This window comes from Capricornis sumatraensis, chromosome 12, assembly GCF_032405125.1.
Source record: "Capricornis sumatraensis isolate serow.1 chromosome 12, serow.2, whole genome shotgun sequence".
NCBI classification, from domain to species: Eukaryota; Metazoa; Chordata; class Mammalia; order Artiodactyla; family Bovidae; genus Capricornis; species Capricornis sumatraensis.
Window position 1 is genome coordinate 45,520,211 of NC_091080.1, and position 14,792 is coordinate 45,535,002.

Here is a 14,792-nt window from a genome sequence, read left to right on the forward strand (position 1 = left end):
AAAAGAGCAGCACATACCTCAGCAATTAGGATACTTACGTGGGTGTGGGTGCCAGGTAGTGCTGCAAGATTTACTTCTGTCCATATTTCACTGTTACTGTTGTTTAGTCACTCAGTTGTGTCCGACTCTGTGACCCCTTCCTCTGTCCACGGATTCTCCAGGCAAGAATACTGGAGTGGGTTGCTAGTTCCATCTCCAGAGAATCTTCCTGATCCAGGGATTGGACCTGAGTCTCCCGCCTTGCAGGCAGATTCTCTACCACTGAGCCACTAGGGAAGAAGATTTACTTCCTACTGTGGATCATTGTTTTCAAAAGGGTAAGTCAGTCGCTGGCCTAAGTGTTATTTTCACGTTTTTATTCCATTAAAAACAAAACCTAAATCCATAACTCATAGAACAGAATACACTTATTAAAAGTTTAGACAGTGTACAAAAATAAAGTTTGGATATTTAATCCAAAGTTCAACATGAGTATAATCTTGTAAGGTGACTTCTTTCCTTTAATAAATAACACATTAAAATTTTACTATTCCGGAAGCAAATCATCTCCTAACTCTTCATCAGCAAAATCATCCTCTTCCATTCTCTTTTTGGCTGCAGTTTTGGGTCTTTCTATTTGAGGGCCAAGTGGATCCACATAGGAGGCATCTGGGTTTCAGAGCAGATGGTGACATTAGAGGAACAGGAAAAACAGCAAATGTAGAACCAGTCAGACTCATTGTCAACAGTGAGCAACCCGAAGTGAGCAGGAACGCCTCCCAAGTCACGAGAAGCTTTGTCTGTGTTTCAGAAACTCCTGCTGACCCCCAGATGGACGCGTCTGCCCCTCTGCCATCCCAGCAGACCCACAGGCACTCACCTGGCTCCTTGTTGCTGCTGCTCTCATAAGGCTCGTCTGTGCCAGGCAGTGCTCGGAGCTGGGCACTCAGTCGCTCGCCTTTGCTGCCAGCGCTACAGTTCTGGCCACTGTCTGGAAACAGAAACAACAGGTGTTGAACACGCTGGGGGAACACCACACTGCATTATGAATCTTACAGTATAGTTATCTGCCAAAAAACAGGCTGGTTGTTTCATCTGACAGCCAGTTTCCAAGGAATGTAATTCTTGTCTTCTGAAATTTTTAAGAAATCCCCTGGTGGGAAGCTCTACTATAGTCAGAGCATCACTTGAGTAGTCTTTACATGGCTCACATCCCACCAGGTGCTGGAGACACTGGCGAAGGTCTCCCAGTTTGGGGGGAGGGGCTGGGCCACCACCTGTGCGCAGCCTGGGAGCCACCCCAGCCTCATAGCCTCAGTGGGCTAGGAGGCCACAGACTCTCACTGCATGGCCGTGGGTCTGGTGGAAAAGTAGTAGCAGTGACCTCTCACCTACACAAGGTCATTCCTGTAAGATGCAGCAGTAGTTTCCCAGGTGTGGCCCTGGGACCACCACAGCTGGGACCCAGTCAGAAACACAAAGTCCCAGGCCCGTCACTGGCCAGCTCAGAGAGGCTGGGGTTGTATCTGTTTTAACCAGCCTTCCCAATGACTCTGATACATGATAAAACCTGAGGACCCCTCATGAGGAAGGGCACTGAGGTTTATAAAACAAATTACTGAGAAATAAGGCTACAATGAGACCAGTCTGATGCACAAAAAAGAACCATTTTCAAAGGCCCTCAAACATTTCAAAAAGAGCAATTTTGTACAAACTAATAATTCTGATTATATGTTCCCTATGGTCCTCTCTCCTAGGCAACACTTTAAAACTCCAGGTGTAGGCATGGCATTTATTTCAACACACCACACTTAAAGCAGCTCAGGTCTGGCCTCAACTGAACTCATGAAGAAATCCCTTTCCCCTTTATGAACTGTGATTCTCACCCAGACAGAACCACCAGAGATGTCCACGCTGAGATGTGAACGTGCATCACTGGGTCTCCCAGGGCAGAAGTGGAAGTGGTAAGACTGGGCACCCTTTAACACACAGGCTGTGCTGTTTCTCAGTGAGCAAGTGAGGGTAGGGGATGCTGCTGAGGGTGGGCCATGTCCACGGGGGGCCCATGGTGCTGCAGGACGGGCCCAGGAGGTGAAGTGGGGAGGAATCCAGGTGGTGCCACAGCCCCATAGACTCAGACCCTAAAGCCAGGGAGAGCCTGGCCCCAGGCTTGAGAGAACTGGAGGCAGAGGAGCTGACAGGCAGGCTCCGGGACAGTGTGGGGGCCTGGGGAGGAGGTGGGGCCATTGGCGATGACAGAAAACCAGGAACAAAAAGGCAAGTGTCAGAAGAGTGAAGCAAGAGAGCCGGGTGCCACCCAGGGCCAGGCCCTGATACCTGGCCCATTGGGAAGCCCAGCTTCAGCTTCCAGAAGCTTGTTTGTGCACCAGGACTGCATGTTTGTGTTGGGCTGACATGAGCTGGATGAGAGAAGGGAAAATTTGCTAAGAAATAGCAGCAGGAGCAGTGGAGAGGCCCCCAGGAGGCTCTTCTCCACACAGTCTTGGCCCTCCTCGGCCTGAGGCAGCATCCCAGGGCCTGGGGACACTCTCTGGGGCTGGACACTGTCCTCCAGGCTCTGGCTCAGCTTCAGCAGCTCTCAGGACACCTGGCTAGGGGGGCCGGAGCTTCCAAAGTGGACTTTAAACATGAGGCCTTCTAGGGGCCTCAGCCACACCGCACAAGCCCACGATGACCCGGGAAGGCAGTCTGGTGGTGGGTTTGGGAGGAACCAGTTGCTTACTCTGAACCGAGGATTTCTAGAGGGAAGCGTAGGATCTTGAACTTCAGTAAAGAACTGACGCTCCCCTAGGGTTATTCCTTAAAGGGACACCCAATTCAAATGCGCTCACAGCCCAGGAGCCTGCCTCGTAAGAGCAGGGGAGTGGGAGCAGAGGGCTGCTGGGGCCCTTCCTAGGCTCTTCTCAAGAACGCACAGGCTGATCCACAACTTCCCAGCTGCTGAGAACTGTTGGTGCACACAGGCCCACGTTCCTCATCTACAACCCCAATTCCAAACGGCGTTAAAGGAGGTTTCTGGGGGGAACAGCTTCGTGTCAAGAATAAAACCTGCCTTGACCTGACGCTATCCTGGGCCATTATTTATCCTTGGTGTAAACATTCCCATTTCACTGAAGTAATGAGATGTCACCTGATACTGAGGTGATCTCCAGGAGTGTCACATAGCTGGGGTTCCCCTGGAGTAGTGGGGCTGCCCTTCGGGGCATCCAGGCACCCTGCTGCCTGCAGTGGCTGCACACACCTGGGGAGCAAAGCCCCGCCTTCGGGAGAGGCTGTCTGGGTCATGTCCCGCTCCGCCAGGCAGCGCCCACAGTAGATTAGGGCTAGTGGGTCCTTCCAAGTCGGCTGATCCCGACTTCCTTGAGGGCAAGGGCCCTGTCTCATGTCGTTGGCACCCAGCGTGCAGCCAACAGTAATGAAGGGATGAAAGAAAGGCATCCCTAAGCTGTGGGCCAGGCCTGCCTGTGTTGTGACCCCTGGACCACAAGCAGACAACAGGATGAAGTCAGTTCTGTGTGCATGGCGGGGCTAAGTGTGGACACAACTCGGATCCCAATTTAGCACTTGGTTTTCTAATTAGTTTCCTTAAAACCACCCAACTTTCCCTAAATATAACTTCTACTACCCCCTGAAATAGAGAAAGAAGGCGGATTCTTTTGACGGGGGTGGGGGGGGCAGGGGGTGGGGGGGTGGGGGTGGTGGTTGGGGTTGCGGGGAAGGAGGAGGAAAACATAACAAATCTTCTTATTAAGTAACGATGTTACAAACAGTCACAGAGCAGGAACTCAGGAGCAGCCCAAAGCAGCAGGGTTTGCATGGCTGGTCCAGAGGCATGCTCCCCAGTGCCCAGGCTGGCACCAATTTTCCATTGACATGCAGAGGTCCATCAGCATCCTGTGAGACCCCTCCTTACAAGAACCATCTGAACACTGTGACACAGCGAACCTCACTGGTATGGACACTTGCGATGATCTACACAACACAGACCATTTACTCATCAGCAGAAACAGGGCTGGTTCCTTAACAACTAACACCTGCAAACACCTGTTCATAATACAGCAGGCTGATGCTTAGAAAAGTAACTTTAAGTGAGATAAGTGACTAAAAGTAGAAGTAAGTGAGGCTTGCTGTATATAAAAAAACAAATAGGACGTTTCTGGATTGTTTCAAGGGGTTGCAGAAGCCAGTGCACTAGGATCTGCCCACCCTAGCCTCTCCAGGGAAATGGACACTCACCACTGCCCGCACTCCCGTCTCTCCGGCCACGGGGACACCCGCTGCTGTCCCGGCCAGACTTGATGCGCTAGAGCAAGAAGACCACATGTTAACAAGGACACGCTGGACACAAGTCCTGCTTCAGTGAAAATAAGAATAGATGATATCCTGCAGGGACCACTATAGCCAAGTGTTGATTTATTGTTAAAACGCAGCCCCCAGGCCTGACTGGTCCTGCCTCCCAAGCTGGGTTCATGTGACCTGCCCTGGAGTTGGTTCCACAGGAGGAAGGCCCGGCTGTCCTGGAAATGAGGCAGGAAACGTGGAGACCCCAGTCCCACTACACACACGGATGGCACTTGGGATTAACAGGGCAGGGTCACCCATGCTTCTGCAAGTAACTTAAAAACCAAGTACTTTCCAGATGTGAAAGCTCAGATTTTAAACACAGCAGCTAAAGAGGTGGAGGGAGAATGGGACTTGAGAGTGGGCTGTTTCTGCTTTAGCCTCATGTGACAACACTGGACCAGAACTGTTTCAGGGGGAAAAGGACAGCAGCGCTTTAAAATTCACCTTCCACAGAAAAGGCAGTATTAAATCTCACAAACACCTAAGGTCTGCCCAACAGTCTACTTTCCTAGATATAAAGCACCCATAAGTCACTAGAATTATCTCCAAACTGTGACATTCTTAGATTTCTTTCTGATTCTTATGGTTATTCTGTGTTTTGCCCAAGTTAGAATCTTTGAATTAATACTGAACCTGCCTCCAGCACTGTCAGTTTCTTGTATGTATAAAGGTTTGTTGAGAGAAAACAGTATTCAGTAAATAGAAACAGAGAGTGTTGGACAACTATTTACAACTGAATTAAATTTTCTCAACAAAGGTTGATATCTTATTTAGATTTTTAATACTATGAACATAATTCCATAAATAACTCAAAGGACACATTATTTACACCCTCAAACCCAACAACTCTCCAATTTATTTATAAATTATCAGGTCATGGATGGGGTTATTGATAATGTAGTCTGCTAGGAAGAAGAAAACACTTTTTCTCCATGATCCAAGACTCAAGTCTGTACAATGAAACACTCCTAAAACTCCAAATATAGGTAAACATGTTCAAATTATTTTCTACTAAAAAGAAACCTCACTGGGAACCCCATCTCTCCCTTTGCCTCCATAGACAAAAGAAAACCCAAAGATGATGTAACAAAATAAAAATATTTATATCTATACTCAGATTATAGAAACTTGGTTTTCATCTGTGCTTAGATGTTCAGTCATGTCCAACCCTTGCAATCCCATGGACCATAGCCCACCAAGCTCCTCTGTCCATGGGATTCTCCAGCCAAGAATACTGCAGTGGGCTGCTGTTTGCTCCTCCAGGGGATCTTCCTGACTTAGGGATCCAACCTGCATCTCCTGTGTCTCCTGCATGGGCAAGTGAATTCTTTACCACTAGTGCCACCTGAGAAGCCCATAGATGAATAATTACCAGCATATTTAAAGACTTAGACAATGACAAAATAATTAAACTCGTAAAGACAAATGTCCATATAATCTTCCTCCCAGTAGGGAAGGAAGAGGGATACCTGGGGGCAGAAGGGACAGGTCCAGACTGGGGGAACCTTCTGGAAGAAGAGTAATGGAGCAGGTACAACAGTAACGGCTTACTGAGGGGCCCAGCCCCACAGCGAACAGGGCGGGTGCAGACACAGGCCCAGGGACACAGGCACATTTCACGGACTGAGAAGCCTGTCTCATTTCTTTCTCAGCATGTGGTCTGTGCTGATGCCAGGAGAAGAGACGCTGCCATCTTCTCAGAGTTTCGACACCTCATAAAGTTCCTGGGAATCTGGACTGATCTGGGGGAGTGAGGTATGGATACAGGACTGACATGTGAAGGAAACAGCTATGTGACAGAACAGCCACAAAAAATGACCGGGGTCTGCATTCAGGGACATGGGAAACTCCCCAGGTTGTTTTGCTGAGTAGGGGGAAAATGCAGGGTATAAGCAGTATTTTGTAAAAATCTCACTTTTGTAAAAAAAAAAAGTTCCCATTTTAAAATGCGATTGAAAATGTTTGTATATATTTGTAAAAATGCTTGGGAATATAAATACCAAAATGATAATAATAGTGATCTCAAAGTCATGGTTTAATGATTTTCAGATTTTTCTCTATACATTTTAATTTGAATACTACTTACTAAAGTCATCTACCTATATTTTTAGAATAACACTTGTTTTTCCAATAATATGAAAAAAAAAGATGCCATTCCCATTTTGGGGGAAAAATGAGAGAAGAATATAAACAGAGGAGTGTCGGAAGACGGCACCCTCCCTGCCATGAACACACAACACTGCTCCCCCACAGGGACCCACCATGTGGTGCCCTCTGGCCACACTGTTGCCTGGCCCCCGGAGAGCCGCCACAGGACCCGGGGGTGGGGGTGGGGCTGCAAACTCTCCCAGTGACTGGATGTTGCTGACATCCAAGTATGTGGCCATTTTCTAGCAATGCCAGTGACAGACTGGGACAAACCTGATTTCACTGTGGACAGTTTCCGAACGCTAACTGGGGGTAAGAAGGACAAAAGCCCAGGGTTCTGTCCACCACAGGGCTTTTATTCCATAAGAGTTAGAGCCTTGTCTTAGAACAAGAAACAGATGTTCACAAGTTAAGGATCCTTAAGAAGACTGACTTCAAATTCAATAGAAAACAGAACTGAAGACCATTTTTTGTGGCTTCAGCTCCAAAAAACCCATGAACGTGGCTGCACCTTCCTGCTCACATCTCAGCTCATACCTTCCTGCCTCTGCGCCAGGCCCTGAGCTCCAGCCACACCCTCTCTGAGGACCACACTGTGTCTGTGGGCTGGGCAGAAGTGACCTGCATTCTTTTTATTCTCACACCAGGTGACCAGCTTCTGGAGCACCTTCCCCATTTGACTGTTTCTGAACAGGTGAACCTAGGACTAGCACAGAGCGATGGAAGCCCACAAGGCCCCCAAGCCTCAGCAAAAGGCACCGGAGCCTCACCTGGAGAGTGTCGTCCAGCCCAAATCACTACATGTTTTGCACCAAAGATAAATGTTATATGGGTTATCCTCTGGTTTTCTTTCTTCAACTTTGTAAATGCAATAATATATAAAATGTGCAAAATATTCTTGCTACTTTTATTACAATTTCCTTTACAGTCAATTTATAGCTGTGCCTTTAAGAGTTCTTCACATGGACTCTTTTTCCATTTAAGAAATATAGCCAAAAAGGTTTCTGCTCAAATAGCTTTTGGAAATAATTGGAAATTTAGGGATAAGTACCAACTACATTTTATATTAATTTTGAATGTCCCACGGTATTTTAAGTTGGCCAAAACAAACAATTTCTTGAAACTGTTTGATTTCTCTGGGGTGGGGGGGGGGATGGGAATGACAAATATTAAGACAGGTATTCTTTATTTATTAATGTTACAATATAACTGCTTTTTACAATGTTGTATTAGTTTCTGCTGTACAACAACATAAATCAGCTGTATATGTGCATATAACTCCTCCCTCTTGGGGAATTCTCTTTTTGAATATTTAAGAATTTAGAAATTCGATTTCTAAAATTGAACAAAGTATGAATATGCTTCATTTTTGGATGAGCAATGAAAACTTCCTGCATTGTGTAAACTGTCTCACTCCCATCCTCTTTTGCCTCCTAGTCATTCCCTTTTATTCTCTACTTCTCTCTAGTTTGGGCTAACATTTTTCTCTTTCTTGTATTTAAAATACTCAGTCTTCAATTCCTGCTCTTCTTGTTTTGCTCTTTTCCGGTTGTACAGCAAAGTTTCACAAATTTCTTGCAACTAATGTTTTTATGTTCAGGAAAGCAGAAATACATAATGCTGAGAACCCAGCACTGCTGGGGGCTGCAGTGTCCCACCCTGCCCAGCTGTTTATTGCTGCCCCCAAGGAACAGGGTGCAGGCTCCCTCCAGGCCCAGGAACTCAACCCAGAGCACAAAGGGAGAACAGTCATCTTCTCCATAAATGTTCCAGAAAAGGACACACTCCTCTGAAAAGTCAGTCCACAGAAATGAACTTCAGCTTTAATATCTTATACAGGATCTAGGGGCTTGGCTAGATCCATTATCGTGACCCACATAAACCTGAATCCATTTACCTGTCCTTCTGTGGCAGTGGTTTAGTCGCTAAGTCATATCTGACTCTTTGTGACCCCATGGACTGTAGTCCTCCAGGTTCCTCTGTCCATGGGATTTCCCTGGCAAGAATACTGAAGTGGGTTGCCATTTCCTCCTCCAGGGGATTTTCTCGACCCAGGAATTGAACCCATGTCTCCTACAATGCAGGTGGATTCCTCACCGTCTGAACCACCAGGTCTACAAAAATCCTTCTTCATTTGAAAACAGTTTTTAAAGTCCATGGCCTAATTTATTTTGTGTTTACTTTTCCCTTTAAATCAGACTTTGTATCCTAAGCTGGTGTTTGATCATTTGAAGGTAACCCTTCAGAAGCATAACTCTAGACCAGTGTTTCTTGAACATCGTGGATTAAAAAATTGCCTGGAGAACTTATTTTTAAAACACAGACTCTTGGACTCCAGAGATCTAATTCTGGGGCCAGGACAGGTATAGGGTGGGGCCCCTGCTCTGTAAGACTAAGTTAAAGTTCTTTTAGCTTGATGAGGTTTTCCCAGGTGGTGCAGGGGTAAAGAAAGTGAAAGTAGCTCAGTCATGTCCGAATTTTTTGCGACCCCATGGACTATAGAGTCCATGGAATTCTCCAGGCCAGAATACTGGAATGGGTAGCCTTTCCTTTCTGCAGGGGATCTGCCCAACCCAGGGACTGAACCCAGGTCTCCTGCATTGCAGGCAGATTCATCATCAGCTGGGCCACAAGGGAAACCGAAGAAACTGGAGTGGGTAGCCTATCCCTTCTCCAGGGGATCTTCCCGACCCAAGAATGGAACTGGTGTCTCCTGCATGGCAGGCGGATTCTTTACCAACTGAGCTATCAGGGAAGCTGCCTCCTAATGAAGCAGAGGTAAGAGACACAGGTTCAGTCCTGGGTCAGCAAGATCCCCTGGAGGAGGAAATGGCAACCAACTCCAGAGTTCTTGCCTGGAGAATCCAGGACAGATTTTAAAAAGAATAAAACAGATCACGTCCTCCAAGCAAACACAAGATAACCACATTTTGAAATCAAATATGGAATTTGGGTTTAATTACCTAAGGTAATTATCTAAGTTCTTGAAAAAGTTTAAGCTTAAAGAATATATATCTTTCTATGAAAGACATATACTCAAAAATAACATTAAATTTTTAAATAGTCTAGTCTCAAACACAGGAGGGAGTACTCACTTTCAGAAGTAAAAATACTGCAGGGAACACAAACACATACAACCCTTCAGGCACCAGCACTATTCTCAGTGCCATGTCCTACTATACAACAGAGCAGCCCAACAAAAAACCACCACTGCTACACACGAGTCCCTGCATCTTGGTTCCCACAGGCACGGACTCTCCAGCTGAAGTCAGGTCTATAAATTAATCTACGGTTATTTGTAGTGGGAAAATTACCATTGTTAGTGTATTAGTAGCCACCCACTAAGGACTACATTGAATCTAATCCACTTCCTCTGATTAGGAACAAGGTTCTGACAGAAATTTATGCTAAAACTACAGTTTCAGTTATCTCTCCTTTCATGAAATTATTAAAAATAATTTCAATTTAGTTTTATTGACAGAAGCCCTGACATCACTCAGATGAGCACAAAAGGCTGACGTTTTCAGAATCAACAGACAGCAGGTTTCAGCTCATTCATGTGAGATACCTGTTCTCTGATTTCTTTCATTTTTTCCAATCTCTTTAGTTTTGTTGCATATTCTTGAACTTCTTTCAATCCAATGTCTGTGCAGAGACGGACCAAGAAACGTAGACCTAAATTATGAAAAACATTTTCAGAGAAGTGTTTATACATGGTGTTCAAAGAACAAATCAACATACTCGATCCTCGGGGACACAGTCTGAATGATGCTCACAAATAGTGTTTGTTTCTCCTGAAAAATCTCTGCAGTTTGCATTCCTGGCCTTCCAAGAAGTGGCCTCCTTGAAGGAGGGCTTAGAACAACTTGGCACACCTGCCCACTGCCCTTCAGGGGAGACCATGACATCTACAATTCGAGCCTTTAGCTCCTCACCTGTTTCTCCTTTATGCATTTACAACTCCTGACATGTTATATATTTATTGTCTTTTCCTTCCCACTAGAATCCAAGCTCTACAAGGCCAGGATTTTCATCTGTCTTGTTTTCTGCCACGTCCATAGGGCAGGAACAGTACCATGTACCAGCACTGCAGTCACCTGATGACTTTTCTGGGTTCATCAGAAAAATACTCTGCTCAAAGTGAGGCTGCACATGGGTGCAGGTGTTTCTCCTATGCTAGTGTCAAGGTAGGCTACTGATTACACCTGTTCTGAAAATTACCCAGGCCCAAGTGTCCTGGACATTCCCTGTGGCATAGATAATCGTTCGTCTTTTATAAGGAATCCTAAACTCTCTTTAAAGAAAGAAATGTGGCCTTGCTGGGAGGCGCTCACTCTGCCGTACAATGCAGAGGTGCTGTGACTACTGTGGTCCCCAGGGGACACCTGGCAGCACCCAACAGAAGGTATGCAGCTGGTACTCTGTGGGTGGAGGCCAAGGATGCTGTTAGACATTCCGACCACCCCACAACAGAATTATCCAATCCCCAACATCAGTGGTGCAGAGGCTGGGAAACTCTGCCTAGCAGACTGCTAGGTTTCCATTTCCAAAATGGAATTACTATTACTACTACTATAATGGGCTTCCCTGATAGCTCAGCTGGTAAAGAATCCACTTGCAATGCAGGAGACCTGGGTTCAATTCCTGGGTTGGGAAGATCTGCTGGAGAAGGGATAGGCTACCCACTCCGGCATTCTTGGGCTTCCCTTGTGGTTCAGCTGGTAAAGAATCTGCCTGCAATGTGGGAGATGTGGGTTCAATACCTGGGCTGGGACTACTATAATGATTATTCTATCACTGCTCCCATTTAATATCTAAAGCATCAGTTTCCCAGTGTGGCCAAGCTTAAGAATTATATTAAAAGTTGTTAAAAAAAAAAAAAAGAAACAGGAAAAAATCACACATCCAGGTCCACTGCAAACCTGAGGGAGACTCTCTGTGGGCTGGGCTACGGATTTGTGGTTTTTACAGGCTTTACAAGTAATCCCCATGTATCCTGTTTTTTTGACTGGTGTTTGGAAACTGCTGTGATCTAATGAACCCACATCTGAGCAGCATTACAAAACCCCTTGCTCCTAGGCTCCTTTCAAGGCCGTAATTCTGAGCTCTCTGCTTTTCACAAAAGCCAAATTGACAAAAATATTACTGAAGGAACATGCAGCATATCTAACTCCTGGATTGGACTGTGCCATTGAAAACTTGGCCCAGAAAAGATCCATTTTTACTGAAACATGCCATTTTGTGTACACAGTCACAGGGACAACATTCATAATGGTCTTTTCACACATGTATTCTACTTGTTGCAGGGATGTTAGCAGGAGTGCCAACGTTTCTCGGTGACCTTGCCCACCCTCCTAGGCGTCTCAACACGACTGCAGCAAGAGCTGAACAGATCTGCTTGCTCCAAAAGAACTACTTCCTATTTTGCTCATAAATAGTAAAGATTTCATTCATACAAACCACCGTGTTTTCTCTTTTTCCTTTAGCCTCAAGGCTGCTGCTGCTGCTGCTAAGTCGCTTCAGTCGTGTCCGACTCTGCAACCTCATAGACGGCAGCCCACCAGGCTCCCCCGTCCCTGGGATTCTCCAGGCAAGAATACTGGAGTGGGTTGCCATTTCCTTCTCCAATGCATGAAAGTGAAAAGTCCAAGTGAAGTTGCTCAGTCGTATCCGACTCTTAGCGACCCCAGGACTGCAGTCCACCAGGCTCCTCCATCCATGGGATTTTCCAGGCAAGAGTACTGGAGTGGGGTGCCATTGCCTTCTCCAATGCATGAAAGTGAAAAGTGAAAGTGAAGTCGACAGTCGTGTTTGACTCTTCATGACCCCATGGACTGCAGCCTCCCAGGCTTCTCCGTCCATGGGATTTTCCAAGCAAGAGTACTGGAGTGGGTTGCCATTGCCTTCTCCAAGCCCCAAGGCTGCTCAGGGCCAAATACAGTTTAGTGAGACTATACAACCTCGAATACAGTATTCTTCCCTGAAAAGTCCCATGGACAGAGGAACCTGGGAGGTTACAGACCAGAGGGTCACAGAGTCAGACACAACTGAGCAACTGAGTAAACACACAGAATACAGTTATTCTGTTCTCTTCTGGATCCTGATCTTGTTGTTACTGTAACACTGCATTAATACTTCAAATTGCATCAAACCCACTGTGCAGTAAGATTGAGATAAATATTTTATACAAAGCCAACTTTATAAAAGGGAAATAAGGTATAACATAACGTTTAAAAATAATCTAATAAAAACTTCATTTGCTGTCAGTATCAGCAAGATTATTAGCATTCTATTATCATAAACTCTAAAGGTATATTTTCAATCTCAAAAAGTTATACATTAAATGGATAGTTTAAAAGGCCTTTTCTATAAAATACCAGAGTTTATAAACTTTAAAAAATCAATAATAAACCAAAATCTAGTCTTAAGATTTCATAAAGCTTTGAAATAGAGATATCTTTGCTATAGAAGAGAATTAGGTGGTATATTTATTTGATTTTAACTGAAGCCTCACTTTTAAAAAAATTCTTTTTTTTTGGCCAGGCTACGGAATTAGCAGAATTTAGTTCCCTGACCAGGGATTGAACATGGGCCTTCAGCAGTGAGTGGGTGAAGTCCTTTCCACTAGACTGCCAGGAAATTTCCCAATGATGTATTTAAATCCACCAACAATTAAATTCTATAAAAATGTGTGCTAAGTCACTTCAGTCTAACTCTTTGCGACAATATGGACTGCAGTCCACCAGGCTCCTTTGTTCATGGGATTCTTCAGGCAAGAATACTGAAGTGGGTTGCCACATCCTCCTCCAGGGGATCTTCCCAACCCAGAGACTGAACCTGTGTCTCTTAACATCTGCTGCATTAGCAGGCAGGTTCTTTACCACTAGCACCACCAGGTACTTGCATAGTCAATTCTTCTGATCCTATCATCACATATTTGAATACATGTACCAAAAGTTATAGGTTGGTATCTACATATGCAGCTACTGTAGCAAAGGTAATTATTACATCTTTAGACATAAAATGTCAGAACCTATACCCTCACAAGTTATAAACTGTAGTCCCACTTACATTCTACATTTTCTGGAAATTTTCTGTGAATATCTTTATAAGTGTCTAATGCTTTCTGGTAGTTACCTATAAGTAAAAGAGAAAACAAACAAACAAGCAATTATAGAAATTCACAGGATTCAGCCAAGGACTAATTTAAATTCCATATGCTGGCACCACTTCATTGGTTTAGAAGAATGACTTTCATACTTGCCACAAATGTAAGTAACCACTCTTAATACAACCTCTGGAAGAAAATGCACAAATAAATTTGAAAAAGGAATAAAAGCAGATGTAAACCAGTGATGGCTGAAACTTAGTTCTACTTCTTGTTCTACTTCTTAAAATAATTTGAGAGACTAATGGCAATGTTATTCACCTGGAAAAGATGAAAAATAACTTGTTTTGCAGTTTTTATTTTAAAACATTAAGAAGTTTATAGGAGGCATTTTATTTTGTAGTAAAGTAATTTAGCTTCACATATCAGCAAAGAATAAAAAAAAGTGAATTTTGGATCAAAGATGTTTGTGAAAATCTCAGGAAATAGCTTTGGCCCTGTGTAGGCCTCCGTGTACAAGAGGGCGGCCGCCCTCAGAGTCTGGCGGGAATGACCAAGGTGAGGCAGGAGCGTCCAGCTCAGCTTTGCCGGGTTAGCTGAGGCAGCTTCTCTTCCCCTAACCTACACATCGGAGCTCAGCCCAGAGGACCTCACACACACACTTCACAGACGGGCGTTCTGTGAGTTCAGGCAACTGATGTAATAAAATGTGTGTACACAGAGAGGTTATACTGCCAACAGGAACATAACTTTTTTCCTTATTGTGGTAACCACTGTGTCTTTCATATAATGCCTCAAATATGTGTGCTTATCAAAAGTTAATATTAATAAATATACAAAATCAGAACACATGTATATACATAATGACCTAAACGACAGAAAGAAGCAACATATATTAAAATGAATAAGAGCATTTACCACTTCTTCTAAAACAACTAGCTACCATCAGCTGCCATTTCACTTGTGTAGGCCTATAAAAGAAATAAATTAGATGAAATTAGATGAAACAAAAATAACCTGTGGTCATACAACTTTATAAAGCCATTTACCTATACTATCTTCTGATTACTTTTTGATATATGATTAGATCATTTTGTTATTAAAAAACAGCATATATATAATGTCCTTCACCATCATCTGCTGTATTTTGATATCAGGAAATTTAGATTCAGAGTCCTTCAACCTAACTCAC

General features: G+C 44.5%; 1 protein-coding gene across 1 annotated transcript in view; it reads right to left on the reverse strand.

Annotated features, from left to right (window-relative positions):
- Positions 1-505: 505 nt before the first annotated feature.
- IFT88 (intraflagellar transport 88) overlaps positions 506-14,792 on the reverse strand; it is a 61,668-nt gene continuing 47,381 nt past the window's right edge. The window contains exons 21-26 of the mRNA XM_068984274.1: positions 14,519-14,571; positions 13,564-13,629; positions 10,061-10,167; positions 4,237-4,303; positions 860-970; positions 506-648 (exon numbers count right to left, since the gene is read on the reverse strand). Coding sequence (XP_068840375.1) covers positions 527-648; positions 860-970; positions 4,237-4,303; positions 10,061-10,167; positions 13,564-13,629; positions 14,519-14,571 — 526 coding nt within the window. The 3' untranslated portion in view covers positions 506-526. The remainder of the gene's footprint in view (positions 649-859; positions 971-4,236; positions 4,304-10,060; positions 10,168-13,563; positions 13,630-14,518; positions 14,572-14,792) is intronic.